Here is a 22,967-nt window from a genome sequence, read left to right on the forward strand (position 1 = left end):
CTGTCATACCACCCTTGCTTAGGGGAAATGTTGGTAATTTTTTGTTGAGTGCAGTGCCTATAATTCCCATGTTCTGTTTGTATGAGTCCTTGTGGTTCACCCAATTATTAACATTCCATTTTGATGGGATAGCTTCAATCATTGCTTTTATTTTGTCATGTCACATGGAGATAGATTCAGGGTTAATTCTATGCCATTTAATACACATTCCAAGGCCCAATCCAAAGGTGTCCACAGTTAAGCCACTAAAATCAACTTCCTTTAATGTAGATAGTCAATGGCCACTGTTAAGCATAGAGGATCGTGTTCACTTTTACGTCTATTTAATACTTCAAAATGAACTGCTTTATTCCAAGATAAGAGATTTAGCAGGATGTAGTCAATTGATGACCTGACAAAACCCTTATAAAATGTATTTCTAGTGGAATGTGTCCACCCACGTATACCTCATCTTTGATATTCTCCAATATCCTGCTGGCAGCTTTGGACATTTTCTCAGCAGAGGGCTCAGTGCGTTGTCAACTCAGTCCCTCGCCGGCTTCCATTGCGCTCCCGACTATGATGTTGACACTGGTATAAGTAGCATGCACCATGACCATTGCCTCAGCTCAATTTTTCCACACGCTCAGCATGCTTAGAAACGGTTCAAAATCGCCTCGGTAATTTTCTTGTATTGTGTTTATCCCATCCTTTGAAGATGTCTACTCTGAAGACCGGGTTTAAAAGGTGTACCGATTGCGTGTCGAAGATGTCTATCACCGATCGACATCTTTGGTGTCTTGGAACCGATCACAAGGTAGATGATTGCGGCTCCTGCCAGTCAATGACGGCTAAGGCCTTGAAGGAGAGGAAGGGGAAGCTTGTCCTGGGTAGGCCCCATCTAAGTCTCCTTCTACTACTCCTTCCAAGAAAAGATTCTCAGACGAGAGACGCTTGAGGTATTTAATCTCAGCGAGAGAAAAAGCGCTCAAAACATAGATGGTGCTCTCTGTCGAGAAGCGGTTCTCGACACTCGTCATTATCGTACTCCCATAAAAAGTCAAAGAAGTGTCCTAGATCTCGCTCTTCTTTGGACTCGTTACCCAATGCAAAATGGGTACATTTCCCTGGTAAATCGGTGTCAAAAGCCAGATGGGAGGTGTTTTGCCTCCAAATGATGAAGGTGTTTGAGAAGGCGGGCCCTCCTGCATCTTCAAGAGAGCTGAAGAGGGCTTCGGACCCCATTGCACCTCGTAAGGCTAACAGAGAGTCAGTTGAAGCTTCTGATTGCACGCCCTTGAGCCCAGACAAGACAGCTAAGTAAGCTTCCTTGAGAAGCGTCTAGAGTCTTGAAGGTGCGAGACATACCAAAGCCTAAGCTTGCACCCTCGGCTCCTTTGAGGCAGGTCACGTCGACTCCTTTGATGCAGAGACAGATTTGTCGAAGGATTAAAGACCTCTTGCAAGGCAGGAGTTTTTTAAGTCCATGGGCTCAATTTTTGAAGAGGAGGGGGAGGAGCAGTATAGAGATAGTCTTCAATTTGGCCTGGTGTTTGGAACTCCCAATGTGCCTGAGGAGTTAATCTCTGAAGTGTCCAGTTTACAGCACCTTGTGGATTCCTTGAAGGATGCCAGTAGCTTGATGCCTCACCTGAGGTTGATTTTGCCACCCCAGAACCTTCTGCACATGCAGATGCATCCTACAGGTCTGTCCTGTGCAAAGTGACAGAATACCCTGTCCTACCATTCCAGGTGGCCTCGAGGAACAGGGTGCTAGAGAATTGGAAGAAACCAGACACTACTCCGGCTCTTAACAAGGACTTCACAAGGAAGTACGGACCCTCGGCTGTGGATCCTGATTTCTTATCAAAACATCCTACTCCTGAATGTCTATTAGTTCAGGCAGCTACTTCAACCTCTAGGGAATCTGCTTACCCTAGGATCCCTCTGGAGAGGGATGATAAGAAATGTGACACCTTAGGGAAGAGGGTGTTTTCTCCAAGCAGTATGGCTTTGAAGTCCATTAATGCCACATGTGCTTTAGTAAAGTACACATTTACTTTGTGGGAGGTGGCAGCAATGGCTGCAGATTACCTTCCTGAAGGTGAAGAAAGGGAAGGTTTCCTGAACATCATCCAGGATGGCAAGGATGCGATGTGCCAGTCATTACATTATGGTTTGGACTCGGCAGACGGTGTCAGTACAGCGATGGCAGCAAGCACTGTCCGACGAAGATTTGCTTGGTTGCATAGGTCTGAATTTTCTCCAGATGTTCAAGCAAGACTTCTAGAAATACCCTTTGATGGCTCACAGCTGTTTGGCTCCAAGGCTGATGAGAGCTTGAAGAAGCTTCAGTCCTCTAAGGCTGCGGCTAAGTCACTGAGTGTAGCGATACATCAACTGCAGCAGACACAAGCAACCTCCCACAGTTGGAGTGGTTGTTCTTTTCGTTATTATTCCTCCGTTGGAAGGACAAGAGGTCAAAGCTCACAAACGGGCCAGAGGAGAGTTCCTCTTGGTGAACTAGAATGTGGGGGTAAGCCAACCGCTACAGTCAAAACCTCCTTGTCATCCGTGACGTCTGAAGCACCAAAACCTCTCTGAGGCCTTAGTCCACAAGACAGTAGTGGGTGGCAGACTAACACAGCATGAGGAAGAATGGCAAAGCATTACTTCCGATGATTGGGCACTATAAACTGTTGCCCAGGGTTACTGCCTTCCATTCATAAATAGGCCTCCGAATCACCCGCAAGGGAGTCATTCCTTTCGGAATCCAGATCTGCTCCTCTTACAGGAGATTGTCAGCCTATTGGAGAAAGGTGCAATATAATGGGTACCTTCAGCGGAGAGGAACTAAGGATGGTACTCCCCTTACTTTCTAATTCTCAAAAAGGACGGAGCACTATGACCCATCTTGGACTTGAGATGCTTGAACAAGATCCTCAGGAAGGACAAGTTCAAGATGGTTTCTCTTTCGCAGATCTTCCAGGCCCTTCCGCTCCAGGATTGGATGTGTTACTCAATCTTCAGGATGCTTAATTTCATGTGCCTATACATCCCAAACACAAAGTACCTGTGGTTCACCATTGGCAGTTCTCATTTTCAATTTCACCTCTGCCACAAGGGTCTTCACCAAGTTGATGGCAGTGGTGGCAGCAAGTCTGAGGAGGGGTGGGATTCACGTCTACCCCTAATTGGATGATTGGCTGATCAGAGCTTGTTCTCCCGGACAGGTTCTGGAACATCTCGGTGTCTCGGCGCCCGTCCCGCCAAAAGTTGGGCTTCTCCCTCAATTTCAAGAAGTCTCACATGATACCTTCCTAGAAGCTTCAGTTTACATGAGTGGTCCTGGGTGCGTCCTCTGGGAATGTTTTGCCAACGGATGTAAGGGCACAACACATGGTTCAGATTGTCATGACATTTCAGAATGCCCAATGTCTAACGGCCTTCGATTTTCTGAGGTTGCTCGGTCTCATGGCATCCTGCATTTTCCTAGTGTCAGAGGCCTGTCTGAGGATGAGATCCCTTCAGTGGGCCGTCAGATTGGGGAGCTCATACGAATGTTCTAACAATCAGCGGTCCTTGGTCTCCATCGGAGTCCAAACTACACATCAACCTTTTGAAGAGCGCAATCAGACTAGTGCTGATGGCGGGGAGGAATGTCCTGATAATGGCGGACGCCATGCATTACCTCAACAAGAGAGGAGGTGTAGGGTCACTACCACTGTGCAGAGTGGCAATGCAGCTCTTGGTTTGGGCATTGCGAGAAGGAATCACTCTGTCGGCTGTTCACTTAGCAAGAGAGGAGAACACTACAGTGGACGCTCTGAGCAGGCATAGCACAGTCTCCCACGAGTGGGAGAAAGCTCAGGAAGGCCTTCTTGGGTTCTTCGCCCTCTGGGGGACCCCCTCAAGTGGATCTGTTTGCATCCAGTGTCAACAGGAAATGCAACCTTTTCTGCTCCAGGGAATCTCCTCCAAGAGCAGCTCTGGGGGACATGTTCATGGTAGAATGGGAATTTCCACTTCTGTGCTCGTTTCCACCGGTCCCCGCCATTCCTCATGTCATCAGGAGGTTGAGGAAGTTCGGGAAATCATGATCCTGATTGCTCCAGATTGGGCCAGGAGGACGTAGTACCCGAACCTTGTAGACATGTCCATCTGCCAACCGATTTGTCACGCTGAAAGAGCAAACCTGTTCAAATCAGAACCCTGAAACTTTACGTCTGATTTCTGATAGGTTTGGATAAAGAGATTGGAACCTCCCAGAAGATGTAATGGAGGTTGTGCTTTCAGTGTAGAGGATCGTGGTCACTTTCAGGTCTATTTAATACTTCAAAATGTACTGCTTTATCCCAAGATTCGAGATTTAGCAGGACATTGTCAATTGATGACCTGCTGAAACACTTCTGCCTTGCCGGTTGCTCACATTTTAGTCTCCCATTGCATGCGCAGAGACCAAGCTTCACTAGCACTTCTGCTACTTAAAGAGCACATGTGCTCTTTTTTGGGCCGGTTGCTACTAATTGGGGTATTTTCCAGGCTTGCTCCCCTTCCTGCCTTCTCGTACATAACTAGAGGCTCACATTTCACATTAAAATCCTCCACCAAGATTATAATACAATCCTCATCATTATCCACCTTCCAAACACTGCAAAACTGGACCACCCAAAGAAATATTCGACGCTAAACTGAAAAGGAATGGAACTATGTCTAAAGGCCGATTACAAAAGGCAGAACCTGCAGATTCCAGCCAGGGGAAGAAATAGGCCGGAACAAGACGGAGCGCAGTTCTGGCAAAACTGTCTTGGGGAGCACTGCTCTGTTTAGACACCAGGCCCAAACCCCCTAAACTGAGGAAGCTCTCTGCCGCTGACAGCCCCAATCTCTGTGTCTCGTTGAGTTGAGCGGTGCACGTTTTAACAGACTGCATTTAAAAGTCATACTTTGCTCAACAGCCCAAACATAAACCATGGATACGTCCAAAGCGTATATATTTCTCATGCTTTGCACACATTTTACTGTAACTGTGACTATTCTGACAGAGGAACTGAGCACCATACCAAGTGTGCATTGCATGCTCAGAAGGAATGGACGTTTGAAATACTAGCACAGACATGTTTGATAAATTGGCGGTCATGTTTATGTTCCCAAAATGCACTTTGTTTTTATGCAAAGTAGCCAGCATCCTATATTCAGGGTATGCACATCATTCGACACTTCGGTGTGCCCCCCAGCCCCACCCACACCATTAACAATCCAGCCCCAGTCCCGCCCACAATGCTTACAATTTCCAGACGGTTTGGGGCGGGGGCAGTTGCCCCAGTAAATTTTGTGAATTTCCAACACTGATTCCAGCACAAAAGGCCACATTCCACAAGTTCAGCCTTTTTGTTATCAGCCCTCTCCCAGATCCTCTGCCCCCATTCACCCACCACCTCAAACACTTATCTGCTGCAGGCTCTGGCTTTCCGCCTGCCTCCGTCCTTCTCCGTTTGCAAACTAGATACTATGTCCCCAGAAGTCCAATGCAAAGGATTCTGCACTTTTGTGCGCATTCCTTTGTGCCTCGGGAGTCCGGGCCGTGGCATCTAGACCGCAAACGTAAGTTTGGTGCCTGGTGAAAAGTGTAAAAGAACAATAATAGCACTTGTAAGGCCTTTCAAATGTCTCTATTTTTCGCTGATGACATATTAGTGCTGCTCTGCTTTCTGGTGGTCTGGAGCGAACACTAAACTGTGGGTAACAATATTAATTGACTGACTGACTTGATTCCCAAAATATTTCGGCCAACAGCTATTTGAATAATGATCCAAAAGGTTCTGAGAGAGATCAAATCAAGAAATTGGGAACCGTAAAAGGGGAAAAAAAGGAAAAGAAAACATGAACAGTGGAGGATAAGGCTAGTAAAGTGAAAGTAACAGATGAGCAAAATTGAAGAACATTTTTAAAATAAAACCATGAATAGTAAATCAGTACACAGCAATAGAATGGTTTTCCACTGTGTCATAAATTGGGACTGCCAAGTAGCATTAAATATAGTGAATATGCAAGCCACTTGACCTTGTAGTTCAGGGCTCAGTTGTTAAGATATTAATTTATCGGCAGTGCATAGCGGTGCAGGTGTCCATGTCTACTGATTGATCTACGAATAATAATGAGTGAGAACCAATGGGGGGTTTATTAAAACACCTTGAAAAACAGGTCCCTAATATGTCTCAAAAAGATACACTGTTGGGGGTGGAGGCAGTGACTACTGAAAGGTTCCTTAACAATGCTAAATCAAAGAGATGTGTGCTCGTGTCACTTATTGAGATCCATATTTCTGGCGTACACTGATGCATTGAAATCGAAATGAAGGAGCACGCCATGCAGGACTCTACTTTCTGGAAAGAAAACAAATTTTACAACAGCAGGGAGGCTTGGAAGGACTATAAAATGTGCACCTCCCCCTTAAGCTCATTTTACTACCTTGGTGACACTTACTTGTAGGATATTGCTCAAGTGATCTATGTTTAGTTTGGTCTCCAATGATGGACTGAAGTTTATCCAGGGCGCACTGCCTCCTTCCTCACCTCCCACTGGAGCCCCCATGGGATATACATTCCGCTGCCAAGTCATTCATTCATTCATTCATTTGGGCCAGGAGGAAGCAGACAACGCTGGGTAGCTTCGAGGCTGGACTCCGGCGTGATATGTGATATAAAAATAAAATTTCAATTTAATTCTCTGAATGTGCAGGCATGTTCACACTAGATGTACTTCATGGCTTTCCTGCGGGTAAAGGGGTGGTTCTGTTTGATTTTACAGGAAAATCGGATCGATGCATGGTGGAGGAAACCAGGAGGCCGCCAGTTCCACGACGGACCGAACAGCCAATTATGGGAGTGCAAACTAAAAAGAACTTCATAAATACCAATGCAGCCGATGCGATTATGGGGGTACCAAAGAAACCTGAACATATATTTGTTGATAGCAGAAAAGGAGACAAACATCCCCTAGAAACATCTGGACTTGTTCCTAAATACATCAAGAGAAAGGTAATTGAGAAACAAATTTGCTTTGATGATTTATTGTAAGAGTGTTTTTTAACTGTATTTTTCATTCACATTTCCGCATTAAAGTTGCATCTTGCCTCTTTGTAGGCAATGTGTTTCTATTTAATCCAGTCCAGGGTTTCAAAGCCCACAGCAAATGCAGTTGAATAGATCTAAGGAGAGAAGCCTTTGGTATTTTAGATACCTGTGCCTCCTTACCAGAGGGATTTATTCATGTGGTACTTATTTGGGCTTCTAAAAGTGGTAGTGGGTTCGATGTTTTGTCCATCAGTGATGTTAATGCTCATACATAAAAGACGCCAAACCTTTTTATCAATAAAAGTAGATTTTTCACAGCAAACGGGTATTATAGTTCCCCAGCAAAAGAGACCCATAAAATGAGTTAACACCTGCATAATTGCGACTAGGTTGAATAATTTTACTGTGTTTACTGTAATGTAGGTGCAGAAAGGAATGGGAGTTCCTATCCTGGAATCGTCTAAGCAAAAGCTTCCAGGATTGGTGAAACTATATGTTGTCAGGGTTCTCATTAATAGGGATACTTGTCTCCCTCGCGATGTCCACTTTAACTACAGACTCAGTGATGCAGTCCCCATCACACTTCCTTTCCCTAATCACAGTCTCAGGGAAGTAGGGCCCATCACACTTCCTTTCATTAGTCACAGCCTCAGATGTAGAACCCAGCACACTTTCTTTCTCTAATCACAGCCTAGGAGATGTAGTACCCCCTCACACTTTTCTTTCCCTAATCACATTCCCAGAGTTGTAGGGCCAAGCCCTCTTCCTTTCCTTAATCGAGTCTCAGAGGTGTAGAACCAAGCTCACTACTTCGCCACTGTTATAGTCACAGGGATGTAGCTTCCGGAATACTCCTTTGTCACAATCAGAGGGATATAGCGACTAGCTCACTATTTGGAATTAAGACAGAGAGTAGTGCCTGGCTCAATTATTTATGGTCCTGAAATAGGTCGCCTACCTCAGCATTCAGTGCCCCCCTCCCCTCACTGTTCAGGAACATAGTGCCTACCTCACTGTTCTGGATATAGTTTCTAGCTCACTTGCAAGAGATATAGTGTCCAGTTCAATACTGAGCAGTCTCATGTCTTTCACTTTAAGGGGTTTCAGGCATTCCAGTCTCTCGCTCCTCTCACCACTCTAAGGACAAAAGTCTTTCTCAGGTTTTCAAACCTTTGCAAGATTCTCTGCTACTTTAGCTCCTTCAGGTCTGCTAGCCAGTCTCAGGCACGGAGAAGAGGCATAGAGTAGGAGGGGAACTCTGTAATGCCCACCCTTTACTGCTGTCTGGTAGCACACAGCTCTGACAGCAGGGTCATGATAGTCCAGCTTTCCTAGGTCATAGAGACCCCTCAATCAGGTGGAGGGCTAGGTAGTCTTTGAGTGGGGAGGTCGGGGAAGCCCAGAGGCTAGAGAGCTCCAAACCCACCTATCCTGTCCTTCCTCTGAATCCAGCCTATCTTCCTCGATGCCACAACACAAGTTCGTTCCTACACCCATCATGGGTTCCACCCCTTCAGATCAGGATTTTCCCCCTAACTCCCTCGCTGGGCTCCCCCTTCTCTGCAACTGCACTGGCTCTGCTCTCTACTTAGCCCTATGTCAGCCTTCTTTGGTTTCATCTTCCTCCTCATATTGGCTAACAACCTTCTTGTTGACTCTACCTCTTTCTTGAACCTCTCCCCTTTTCACTTTCTGATGTCTCAATTCTACCTCCTGATGTACCTTTCTCTGCTCCGTAACTTTGTTTCCTTCCATATTCTCTCCGTCCACCTCCAGTTGTTCCACCTCCATATCCAAGCTATTCCCAACCTTCTTCCTCTGATTCCTCTCAATGTCTGCCAACAATGTCTGCCAACAATTCTTCCAACATATTTTCTGTAACACATTTCTCCTTCTAGCTCTTACCTTTCCTCCACCAGCACACTGCTCCTCCATCCACCTTCTCTAGTCTCTTTACTCACTAGTCTACCAACCCAAACACTGACTTATTTGGGAGCTTCTTTTTACTGTCTATGCCCTGCCCTCGACTGCGCTAGCTTCCAGAGTAACAGTCTGCAGCTGTGACAATAGGGGAGGGCTCCATCATTATTGGTCCAAGACACTTCCTTCGTCTGCCTGCTTGAGGGTAGATCTCACTGGTACAGAGACACCCACTCTGTCTCTTTAAGAGGCCGGGCCCGTGTCATGTGGAAACAGTCACGTGACGCGGTGACGTAAGCGGGAGGGGGGAGTAAAGTTTACTTTCACTTCGTATGGTGCTACGAATAAAGGAAGACGTGCACACTCCTCGGCGTGTCTGTCATTATTGTATAGGCCCCCTCCGGGCCTAACAACTGGCGACGAGATGTCTCCCTCCTCCTCCTTCTCCTTTATTCTTCCGGCGGCGATCTCGCTCGGAAGCGCAACACCGGGACCTCCAGCCCGTATTTGCCTGCGCCTGATCCCAGACCCGTCTCCTCCTCCTGCTTCCTACGAACGGCGCGCATGATCCCACGCCCGCCCTCCTCCTCCACCCGCATTGCGACCCGATCCCGGGTCCACCTGTCTCCTCCATACGCCCGCAGCCACATGGGGAGAAACACGTGCTAACCACATGTATGAAAGCAGCAGCTGCAGCAGCAGCACGCCTGATCCGAGGCCCTCCTGCAAGCACCAGCACGGCTGATCCCAGGCCAACCCACCCACATCAGGGAAGCCAGCCTCTCCTGGGCCCACGTGAAGCGCCCCAGGCATCGACTGCATGGCATCCGCCAGCGGTCGCACCGGACACTCGACAGCCTCCTGATCAAGGTGGGTGACATTTGCGCCGACAACCAGCCCCTGCTTGCCCCCGCAGCCCACAGCGCCACGCCCTACCCCACCAACATGAGCTCGCCCCAAGATCAGCAAGCTCCAGCTCCCCCTGCTCACACAGGGAGCACAGCAACCACGGCATGGTGCATGCCTCCCCCCTTCTCCATGATGCCGCAAGCGGATAAAGGCCTGAGGTGGGCTGAGTGGTTGGAGGACTTTAATACCTTCATTGATGCCGCAGGAGAGGAAAAGTCACCACGGCTACGCAGCATGTTTCTGAACCTAGCAGGAAATGATATCAAAGTCCTATTGAAAACCATCCCACAGGCTCAACAAGCTGACTTCACAGCAATGATTGCAGCACTAAACAGGCAGCTAGCCCAATATAGACTATGAAAGGTACATATTTAATTAGTGCACGCAAAGGATAGACGAAACGGTGGACGAATTCATCACCTGCCTACGAATAAAAGGAGCAAACTGCCAGTTCCATGCTTTCTCACTCACCAAGGCCATACGGTTGAGAGTAATCGAAGGATGTGTACCCCAAACCCTGAAAAAACAGCTTCTCAAAAAGCGGCCGAGAAGGACATTTTTAGTCGGTTTGCAGAGAAGTCAGACCATTTCTAACGCAAAGACCACCGGTCGCCCCCCAGTTCAAAATACCCAACAGAAGCCCACAAACACAAGCATACCAGTCAAGACCATATCAACAAAACCCGAGAAGGTATGTCAGAATGGTTGAAGATGTATACCCTCCAGAGGAAACACAAGGTATGGAAGGATACGAGCAAGTATCCCACATAAGAGATGAATACGACGGACCCCCCTGAGCCTCTCGTGCACTACGAAGAGGACCATCAAAGCCTTGAATATCAAGGAGACCAATACAGCCACTATCCGCAGGACGAATATGTCAACCTTATCATGGACGAAGGACATGCATGTGAAGCACCCAGGATACCAGTGGACATAGGAGGAAAACAATTCTGCTTCCTGGGCGAAAAAGAGTTCCAACAGATCCCCAACAAACCAGCCCTGACACCATCCGATTCAAAGATATATCAATGGGGCGCTGCCACCCCCCTGCAAACGATTGGCTTATTTGGCCGTTGCCTCATCCAAGGCAACCACGCCACCACTACCAGCATCCATGTCATTCGCAGCCCAACCAAGGGGAGATGCCTCCTCAGTTACAGAACTGCATCCAGTTTACGGCTCATAGACATACATGTACAGGATGGTGACAAAATCCTCTCAACAGAACCAACACCAGAGGGGAAAGAATACGTGTCTAACGTCTGGTCTGGCCCTGCAGACGCAGAGATGATGTCAAAAGACACCATCATGAAAGAATTTCCCCTCATCTGCAAAGGCCTGGTAAAACTAAGTGGGCCCCCAGTAAAACTCCACATTGATCCCACGGTCCGACCTGTCCCGCAACACCCACGAAGAGTTGGTTTCCATCTGCAGGCTGCAGTATCAGCTGAATCGAGCCTGCGACGGGCCCGACCCCGTGGGTCGCTCTGTTGGTAATTGCACCGAAAGACGGAGGACGCCTCTGACTCTGTGTGGACATGCGGGTTGCCAACACCGCAATTCAGCGTGAACGACACCCAGGTCCCAGAATTGAGGACATGATTGTCCAAATAAACAAGTCCACCCTCTTCTCAAAACTGGACCTGAATCAAGGGTACCACCAGATGGTGCTCCACCCTGACTTGAGAGGCATTACCACCTTTGCCACGCACAACGGATTATTCCGATACAAGCGCCTACATTTTGGCATATCATCAGCCGCAGAGATTTTTCATGAAGCCATCAGACAGATCATTCGGCCAATCCGAGGAGCACTGAACTACAGTGATGACATTCTGGTGTATGGAAAGTCCAGAGAAGAACATGACGTGCTCTCCGAGCCCCTTGCAAAGCCATCCAAGAGGCTGGCCTTACGCTGAATGTTGACAAATGCCGGTTCAGTAAAACCAAGTTAAAATTCTTTGGTCAAATATATTCTCTGCAGACGGAATGACCCCAGACAAAGTTGCAACAATCTTCAATCTGCAGGAGCCGTGGCAAATCGCTGACGTACGATCGTTCCTAGGCATGGCTGGGTACTGCGCAAGAAATATTCCGCATTACGCCACAATCACTGAACCACTCAGTAAGCTCCTCCAAAAGGACATACTTTTTACTTGAACTGAGGAATGCCAAGAAGCATTCGCCACCATCAAGCAATCCCTAGCAAAGGCCAGAAAACTAGCCTATTTTGATCCGGAGTGGCACACCGAAATCGTGGTTGACGCCAGCCCGGTAGGTATGGGTGCCATCCTTGCACAGACTAACGGAGTTGACACCCACCCAAGACATGTAGTAGCCTATGCCAGCAGGGCTCTAGCGCCCCCCGAGTCTGCATACTCTCAAGCTGAAAAGGAGAGTCTAGCGGCAGTCTGGGTGTGTGAACATTTTCACAACTTCATAATAGGAAAGAAATTCACGCTAATCACGGACCATCAAGCCCTACTCTCACTGTTTGGGAATCCGCAAACAAAGATGCCTCCCAGGATCGAGCGATGGGGCATTCGCTTACAAGAATACGATTATCAGATCATACATCGTCCGGGGGGTGAACAAAACCCAGCCGACTACCTGTCTCGACATCCAACAGGAAGACCTACTTCAAGACAAGGCAACATAAGAGTACATAAGCTATGTCACCACGAATGCCCTGCCTCCAGCAATCTCACTAGAAACATGTCGCACTAGCCTCAGCAGCTGATCCATCCATGGCCCTGGCGATTGACCTCACAGAACACAAGTGGAAGGACTACAAGAGAGCACTACTGACACGTCCAGATGCGAATCGAGATGAACTAGACAGACTGGCAAGGATTCATACAGAACTGGCCATCAAAGACAAAGCCATACTCCTCAGAGGTTGCAAGATAGTGATCCCAGCGGCCCTGCAGTCAGACATAATAAAGACAGCTCATGAAGGACATCGAGGAGCGGACAACACCAAATGACAACTCTGATGCCATGTGTGGTTCCTGTTCCTCAACGCTTTAGTAGACAGATGGGTAAGGAACGGCATGGCATGCCAATACACGGCAAGAGCTGAGGCGCAACTACCCCTCCAACCAACCCAGATACCGGAGCACCCGTGGGAAAGAGTGGCAGTAGACTTTTATGGACCGCTCGAATCAGGGGAGTACATACTCTTGTTCACTGATGAACATTCAAGATTCCCTATCGTAAAGAAATCGTCATCTACAGCTTTTGCTCAAATTGCAGCCGTCTTCGATGAAGTCGTGAGTGAATGGGGCATCCCTGACGTCATTAAGTCAGACAACGGCCCGCCATTCTGTGGCCATGATTTTGCAACCTTTGCCGAACACCTAGGGTTCAAACATCAGAAAATAACACCCAGATGGCCGCAGGCCAATGGGATGGCCGAGAGATTCATGTCATCGATCAAAAAGACATTGCAAAGAGCCAGACTAGAAAACGTTGACCCTCACCAGGCCTTGTGCAGGATGCTTTGAGACTACCGGAACACACCACATGAGGCCACCAATAGGACCCCAGCCAAACTCATGGTAAATTACCACGTTCGCACACGGATCATATGACATCCGGTCAACAAACCTGAAACAGACCCAGAAATCCAAGAGAGGGATGCAAACTGGAAAGAACGAACTCGCATCCAGACAGATGAAAGAAGAGGAGCATGCCCAAAAGACATTCAAGTGGGAGATGAAGTACTAGTGCAACAGGCAACAGTCAAGAAAACTGAGCCAAGGTTCGCCCACAGCCACTCCAAGTCACTGCAGTCAGAGGTACCATGGTGACTGCCGGAAATGAAGAACGAGATAACCAGAAACTGCTCCCAGTTCAAGCTCATGACAACTCAGGGAAGCCCATGATACTGGATCCGCGAGATACACTATGGACACCTCCAAGATTCTCGCCTCGCCCAAGAACAAAGAGGATAGAGAGACCAGAAGAGGATTCAGGAGAAGCCACTAGCGGTCAATCTCAACGAGCCGTGAAGAAGCCAGCTAGGCTGGTGGAAGAATGTTGAGAGTGTTGTAAGGACATTTGTCCGGGGGTGATGTTACACCCACTCTGTCTCGCCGGGCCCGTGTCACGTGGAGACAGTCGCGTGACGCGGTGACGTAAGCGGGAGGGGGAGTAAAGTTTACTTTCACTTTGTATGGTGCTACGAATAAAGGAAGACGTGCACACTCCTCGGCGTGTCTGTCATTATTGTATAGGCTCCCTCTGGGCCTAACAGTGGCCATCTTGGATTGTACTACAGTGCCCCACTTCCCCTTGTCTATCCACCACCAGAATCACCCACCCACAACTGTACGGTTGAAGTGAATTCTTTTCTTTCGGTTTCCCCTCCCATAAACCTCCCTCTCAGGCTTGAATGGGCTGTAACTGTGGACATTATGGTTTTGCCATTATTTGGCATTCTTGTGGATCTACAGAATTATCAGCAGGGACTGTTTTTTTCTTGTCCCTGGCTTCCTTCAGGGATTGTGGGAGATGTAGTGTTCACATGATTGGCCCCTGCCAAGCCACAGGCATACAGCACAGTGTACAATGGGATCCCCAGTATACATCCTTTGGGCCACCACCCTAAAGCTTAGAGAGGTCTCCGGCCCCTAGGGCCACCACACTACTGACTGCCAGAAAAAAGCAGGGGACTTCAGCACACTGTGCAAAGATAGGCAGTGTTGTCAATCGAAGATTTTACATCCAGGAAAACGGAATGTTCTGCTCAAATCTGAGTTTGCCACACTAAAAAGAAAATAGTAAAAAAACAAACATGCTTACCAAGTTTTTAAAACAATCTCAAAAGTATAAAAACATCTGGTTGCTGTGCGGTTTACGAAGGAAAAGGGAAAAGCAATTAAAGTTAAGAAGAACAAATACAACAGTTTTTATGTCAAAAAGGAATAAAGAAAATAAATGTTTCGTGAGTTTCAGCGATATTTCCTTTGTCATTAACTCAACATGTGAGATGTGCAAGAAGGCAATGGCCAAACAGAATGCTCCGAATGTGGGCTGGTTTCTCTGGTATTCTGAGCAGCCCGCTTCCCTCCTCACCTGTGAGCACCCATGTATTTTTCTACGCGGGTGCTAAAAGTGTTTAATAACAAATAAAATAAGAAACTTACCTTGCAGCACGATGCCATAGTCTCCCAACTCCCACCACGCCGTAACAGAAAGATATGTTTCTTTTTTTTAAATTAAACACTATTAGCACCCGCATAGAAAATTACACAGAGGTCAATGTCCATAATGGCAAGTGTCAGAAACCAAAGGGTGTCTCACTGCTCAGTCCTTGGGGTCTGTCATCCAGGTGGCCAGGGACCTGCCATCGCTATTGGTTCCAGACCCCAGGGGTGGACCAGTGCAGGACGATGCCCTGGATGGGGGTCCTGGGAGGTGGGAGTGGGGCACCCGGAGGAGAGACGCAGTATCCCTCCACCCATTTCCCTGTTGAACACCCTCCTTCTAGGTACTATCTAGGAACTTTATCCTCCAACCCCCCCCTTTCCTACACACACTCTACTGCACAGACAAAACGCTTCAGAGAAACACAGACTCACACACAGCCAGTCCCAATATCTGGGTCAGGCAGAGTCAGGCACTTAACCTTGATGACTCGCACCTGACTCCTGTTACCGTTCGCCACTGGGGTAAAAGGCGGAGCATGAGAGCTCCCAGAGAGCAAGGCGAGAAAGGCAATCGAAGTGAGCAAGACCAGCAAAACAGAAGGGCAGGAACTCCCAGGAAGGCAACGCGAGTATGGAAGCAGAGCAGACGGGACCAGGGGGCGAACGAGAGGTGAAGGTTGCTACAGAATCCAAAACAGACAGCCCCCTGCCCCTGCAGAAGGTCACGGCGGTACCTCCTTCATGTAGCCTTCAATCATACAAGGGTATTTATTAAACAGCATAAGGGTGAGGAAAACACCTAATCTAAGCCTAAATCTAAGGTGGGAGCAAGCTACGACCATCAAAAGTAAGGAAAACGCTGTCCTAGTTGATCCTTCTTATCAAGCGTCCAGCAAGCTTAGACGCATTCGAGCGAAGACAGCACACAGAGACGCGGCGCGCATTAAAGCGTTTAATGGAAACATATGGATAAAAAGCATGGAAACGCAAGCGGAATATTCTTCACACTTTCCGGAAAGCTCGTAGCTTACTGAAATCTTTGAAAAACTTTTCAAGAAAGAAATGCACACGATGCAGGGCTCACCATAACAGTTATTGATAGAGAACAATTTTCTGTACGCCCTGAGGACGGCCCAGAGAGGGCTGAAACACGTGTTGGCGTGGCGTGTTATGTGTGTGAATAAATTGATATAATCACAAGACGGAGACGTCTTTGGACCATATTTTCTTACTAACGGATAACTGTGGGCACATGGACCCATTTGAATAACTGCTAAGTTATATGAATAGTGGGGGAGTGCAGTTTGTGTGGCATCTCCCATAACTAATGATTCCAAACTGCTAAACAATATTTATCTCGAAATCCAAGCCTAGATGGCCACCAACAGTCTTTGCCTCAATGACGTCAAGACCGAGTTAATGATCGTCTGTACTCAGGCACGTTTGAATAAACTCGACACATATATTCATCTTTCGTCATTGATGGTAATATATACAACGTTTCTAAAGAGATAAAAACATTGGGGGTTTACCTCAATTCAACTCCTTCTCTTAAACAGGTCAGCAGTGTGGTGTCTTCCACGGCCTACACTAATAAACTGATCTACAGCTGCAACTCGTACTTATCTACAAGCAGCTGCCTAACGTTAGCTAGAGTACTTGCTCTATCTAAACTTGACTACTGCAACACATTATTCCTTGGTTCTTCTGAACACAATCTAAATAGACTCCAGGTACTACAGAATAACTCTCAAAGAACAGCACTTAGTCTTCCCAGATCCTGCCGTATATCCAATCACAGACATAACGCCAACTGGCTGCCCATCCGTGACAGAATCACACTACACACCCTGGCCATCACGTACAAATGCCTCACAAACCTAGCCCCGAAATACCTGGCTGACAAAATTTGTAAACCCCAACCCGCATGTACTACCAGATCATCTCACTCCCACAACCTGGTGGTACCAAGATTCAAGATAAAAAAAGCCAGGTGAGCCAGCTTCCCAGTCCAAGATGCCAAACGATGGAAATCTATTCCCATCCCTATTAGACAGGAACCCTCCTTCCACACCTTTAAAGCCAGAATAAAAAATTGGCTGAGCAACAAGCCTCCTCACTAAGATGCCATCATTACGTTATCTGACCACTGTCTATTTATGCAACTGTCTATTATCTCTTCATTAGTTATACTACTATACATTATCTCCTGTTATCTGACTCACCTGTAACCAGGATCCCACTTTTGTCTCCACACTTGATTGTAACCTGCCTGCCTCATTATGTATGTAACCTCTATGTTTTTCAAGCGCCCAGTTACCTCAGGGTTTGGTACGCGATACAAATAATATACAAATACAAATACATATTGAATATCAAACTGAATGAAAACTTGAATTTAAGCATATTGAATACTAAAGTCTGCCATAGAAAGGTGGGACATGAATAAGACCACCTGAAAGTGAACTTTATGAATAGATGCAGTGTGGCAAGGCTAAAGACTGGCAGGAGATGTGTGAAACGTGGCAAAGCCAAGAAGCTAACTAGGAGAAGCCAGAAGAATGTAAATCTGCATATAAAGCTAAGAGGTCAATAAAGAGGAGCCAAGTGAATGTAACTCTGAACACAGGGCCATGTATAGAGGAACCTGTGTGGGCTGAAGAGCTTAGGGATCCTGGTTGCGCGACCTGTGATGGGTGGACCATTTGGTCTGACAACTGCGCCTAGACCAGTGAGTCCTGAATTGTGAGAAACAAAGACAATGTGAAATAAACCAAGGAAGAACACTGCAAGTGAACTGATGATACACTCCAGAAGGAGGGCCAGGCTGACCTCGAGGTGTGTTACACTTTCTAAAAAGACTAAAACATATACAAGTGGCAGGGTTAAAGTCTTGGGGAAGGGAACTCTGAGACTTAAGGAACTGCAAGTATTGTCTTGAGAGCAAAGTCTCAAGGCCCTTTTCTTTTGAGCTGTGTTGCTTGGAACCTGGGAAAGGGAGCCCCGGGTAGTGTGTGGAACTGTTACCTTGAAAAAGGTGATCTTGAGACTTTTATGGAACTTTCTTGAACTTGGGGAAGGGGAGCTGAGAAGAAAGCTAAGAGCTGGACGAAGCTCAGAACTTTGTATATCACCATTTCTTTGGATTATTGACATCCTACATGTTGTTATTTAGCTTTAGTTGTGAGGGCAAGGATAGGTTTTGGACACACAGACTTTTAAGTTGAACTCTGACTCAGACTTTCCTTAATTTCACTCAGGTAGGGAAATTCCACCTTAGGATATGGCAAATTAGTCCTTCTACCATCCTGACATTTGAGTTAATACATTATTTCTGTTTTAACTTTGACTCTGTTGTCTGTGTCTTGCTTCATGATGCCTTCACAATACACTCACATGCACAGTTACACACACACACATTCACAGTTACTCACAATTACACACAATTACACTTACCTGGTCCCAACTCCTGCGACTTCCCTCTTCCGGCCTGTCGGCACCTGGGCACCCTTGTGTGCTTCAAGGGGTGTTGTTTTACCGGTCCGGCTTGCACGCATTGGTATTCAGTCAATAGATAGCGGTCAAATTACCTAATACCCTCACCAGGGTTTTTATTTACAGCAAAATAAAAGGTTAAGCCAACCCGCTTATACATAGAATTGCTGACTTTGTTATATGTCAAGGTCACCCCAAGGTAGGTCTGTTTGTAGTTACTCCTGTCACATAATCAACACAACCACCAGAAATTAACACCAGTGAAAAAGAAGTTAATTGAATACTTGTTGCCTAAGGCTCATTGGGGCCTTGGTGTGAGTGATCCGCAGTTTTTTAAGTATGGTTTGATGGCAGATACTGATGGGGAATAAACCTAAAAACCCATTACACCACCCCAGATTTACGGAATCACTACTTTGGCAATTGTTAATACAGCAACAGGTATGTTTAACTATTCTAAACGTTATTCATATGGTTTCCTTTCTATTTCCAGGATTATGGTGTTACTCCTGAATATCTCTGCAAGCGAAATGAGGAAGTCAGGAGAGCGCAAGAAGAGTATGATACGTATGTCAGAGAGCGTATCAAGCAGGGAGCTATGAAACAGATCTCAGATGAAGAAAGGGAATCTGTTTTAGAGGTATCTTTCACATTTTGCTTTAGTTATAAATATAACAAACTCTCTTTACTGCTCCCAATCTGTCGACGGCCTTGCTGCTTATGAAGTTTGACCAGAAGCATTTCTTTAACGTTAATGCAGTGCGAGGCAAGGGACATGCCCAAGATGGCCATTTAATGTTGGAGCTGTGGAAGAGGCTTCACTTACAGGACTTGCTGGTTATGTTGGGACAGAGACTCGCTGTCCTTTTCTGGGGAAATTTGTCATGTTTCAGGAGAATGCAGGTGAAGATTGTGATGACCTGATGAGAGTAACCAACTCTCCCTATCCATGCCTCGTGTGCTGTACACAAACAATGGAGTCTGACTCGGTCGACAAAGCAGATGCTTCTGCTCTTGTACAGTGAGGAGGCGGATTCCCCCAGATGAATATAGGGTTGGTGGATAGTTCACTGAGGCAGGGAGTTGTTCAACAGGGAGTCGTAGGAGAGTGGTATTGGTGAGGCTAGTGCCGGGCCTCAGCACTGGGTTCCTCAGAGGCTTGTGCCACCAGTAAAGCGCAGGGGGGAACGAGGTTGCTGCTGCAGCAGTGCAGGAAGCTATTCTCATGGTGCCTGTACCAGAAACTCCCATGGAGCGGGCTTTGTGGAGGCAGAGGTTTGGAGTTGAATTCCCAGCCTGCAATGGGGTGGTTCTGTGTCAGGTCCTGACCGCTTGATCCAGAGGAGCTGCTCAACCCCACAGATCCACAAGGGCATCTTATCTACAGCAGATTACAGAAAACATCAGAACCCGACACACGAGTTGAGCAAATAAACTGATTTCCAATCTTTTCTAATGGTATGGCGATCTACATCAAAACTATGATGAGCATTTACTGCATCTGCAAATACCTAACTCTCCACACACCGGTAAACTCCTCAATACCTGTGCTCCTCTTCCAATAGCTAAGTGGAACATACTTGGCAAATGTGATGAAGAAGCTTCTGCAGGTGTGAAGCAAGTGATGTACAAAATTACTTATTGTATCTAGAATTAAAAAAGATGTGCACCTCTTGTATATTCCTCAAACATTAATCTTTGACCTTTAATTTGTCTAACTTGATCTTTACTGAAGTCTACATAACTAACCAAACTAAGTCTAAAACTATCCTCAATTTATTCTAAATAAACTGTTAAATTCTAGAAATAACGTGTCTTGTCTAAAGGTGATTCTTTCTTGTTTTAGACAGTAACATAGAACTCCCTCCTTAAAAAACAAATCCTGTTGCCAACAAAGTATTCACATTCGTTTTTTCCTCATTTTAAAACTATTTTAACAGAATATTTTTCTCTTGTTGTCTTAAATGGTAGGTGCCTTTGAAAACCACAGTCTTTTGCGGGCATTAAAACTTGTGGGAGTTTGCGTTCAGGAAGAACATAGTGGATCTGCTTCTCACGGAGACACTACTCTTCTCGCTTCACAAAATTGAATCTTTGCAGTCCTCCTAAACTACCGTTACCAAGGAAACTAATTTCAGCCAGTGCAATTGCAAGCAGAGTCACAGGGCGCATGAGGGAAGCACACCATCTACTTTGGTAGTGTCTCACTTCTAAGCAGCCTGTGCAGCAGCATTCAGTGTGTTTCTATACTGTGCATGCTCAGCATTGGAAACAAGCGAGCTGATAGTTTCAGATGGAGAGCAATAAAACTTTATCACAGGAACAAATTATGCTGCGTTTTTCACAATGATAGCGTTACGATTCCAAGTTTAGTCTTAAACATACATTCTAGTTCTTGATCAAAAACCACTCTAGCAGCGCTGCACCCCACCATAAATGTTTTAATGTCCCACAGAGTGTAACACCAACCAAACATTTTAGTCCTGAGCCTTATCTTCAATCAGAATCACAGTACAGGCCTAAAACCTCTTGAGCTTCTCAAGAGCAGGACCTTCCTGCTTAACAATTTTAATGAAAGGCAGTTTAGAATGCGCAGATCTTTCCTTTGTTCAGAGGAACAACCAATCAGCTCTCAGCTCCATCTGCACCATGTTGGCTTGGGATTGTTTCGGTCAGAGGCCACTGACACGGTCTTGTGCGGTGTATTGACCACTTCATGCACCGCTTCAATCAATAATACTTCACTGCCTGCCACAAACTCAATGACACTTGAGGTCCAGGTTAATAGTTTTGACAATATAACTAATATGACCATGACTAAAGGACATAATTCACAACCGCCAGATGATTGTAACGAGAATGTCCTGTCTCCTGGCTTAAATCTTAATAGCATCATATTGGCCAGCTCCCCTAAGGTAAACGTGATGCAGTTCAACACACCTACTATTCCTACGAAGATGAGAATTGCTCTTCTCTCGTTAAACATGCCACTGAAGTGACAGATTTCATAATTGAACATGATTTTGATGCCATCTGCCTAACTGAAACATGGCTCTCAGATACCTCCACTCATGCTGCAACCCTTGCCACTCCACCTGGTTACTGTGTACTATGAGCCAACCGAACAATAGGTCGGGGGGTGTGGGGTGGTGTTGCGATAATCTTGAAAGACATCTATTAAGTTCAGGTTTCCAATTCTCCTTCTCTGGAAGACTGTGAATCTCTTCTGCCGAAAATAAGCATTAATGATAACACCACTGTTAACATTTTATACAACTATACACCCCCATCCTGCACAAATGAGTTTGAAGAGCAAGTTATTTCACTCGTCAATAACTCTTTTAGATCCTCTTCTTTCACATTACTCCTTGGTAACCTGAATCTCTGGGATCAAAGTGCTACTGATCCACGGGCCGCCTCACTGATTACCTCTCTTTGATCTCTTGGTTACACTTAAGTAATTAATGCTGTCACTCATCAAAAGGTCACATTCTAGACTGGGTCTTATCTCTAAATCTTGTTGTCACGTCCTTGGTCTGACCACCAGCACATTTTCTTTGACTTAGATTTACCATGTTGTCACAAAAGATGTATTCCTCCTCCTATGCTGGAATGTACATATGTCAAAACACTTGCCTCTCTTTCATTGAAGGGAAGGAAAGTTAAAACTTCTACCCATGTTATTTTTAATGATGACTTATTAGAAGCGAGAAAATAAAAAAGAGCGCTCGAGAGGACATGGAAGAAAAACCCATGTCCAGATACACATGCTAAATACAAAGCTGGAGCTCTTCACTTTTTCAAAAGTTTTACTTTGCACAAAGAAATCATAATATGAATCCAGCATTGTACAAGCTAAATAGGATAAAAAGAATTGTTGAATGCCGGAAAGACCATAACAACTCTGCTCAAGCCAGCGATTCATGGTGCCTTGAAATACAATCAGGGGTTCTCAACAAAATAAGAAATCACCAACACAGCATATTAAAGAGGCAGGAGAATGTCTCACTTTTAAGCAAGAGTGTTGTGAATAAACTTAATGCTAGGTCAGACACCCTTAATGATGTCACATATTTTAACTTTTCCCCCCTGCACCGAGGATTCTATTAGAAAGACACTTGCCCGTACAGTCTAATACAAGATTTTGAAGATCTTAGACAAGGTTGCATACTTACAGCTTGAAGACCATATAGAACATTATAAACTTCTCAGCATTCGTCAATATGGGTTTTGAGCCAATCATGGCACAGAAACAGCCTTGATTGGCCTGCATCCCAACTTGTCTTAAATAGTTGAGAAGGGTAAGCTTGCACTTCTGGTCCTGTTTGACTTGTCATCCACATTTGATCTGGTTGACCACTCTCTCCTCCTCAACAGGAAGAGACACCTTGTCAAATGTTCGGATTCCGCCATCCTTGGCAATTTCGGTGAG

At 46.1% G+C, this 22,967-nt stretch overlaps 1 protein-coding gene across 1 annotated transcript in view; it reads left to right on the top strand.

Annotated features, from left to right (window-relative positions):
- Nucleotides 1-22,967, top strand: part of ENKUR (enkurin, TRPC channel interacting protein) — a 186,679-nt gene that overhangs the window by 105,962 nt on the left and 57,750 nt on the right. The window contains exons 3-4 of the mRNA XM_069648159.1: nt 6,790-7,019; nt 19,029-19,175. Of these exons, the coding sequence (XP_069504260.1) occupies nt 6,790-7,019; nt 19,029-19,175 (377 nt within the window). The remainder of the gene's footprint in view (nt 1-6,789; nt 7,020-19,028; nt 19,176-22,967) is intronic.

This window comes from Ambystoma mexicanum, chromosome 2q (assembly GCF_040938575.1).
Source record: "Ambystoma mexicanum isolate Mex_15411 chromosome 2q, UKY_AmexF1_1, whole genome shotgun sequence".
NCBI lineage: Eukaryota > Metazoa > Chordata > Amphibia > Caudata > Ambystomatidae > Ambystoma > Ambystoma mexicanum.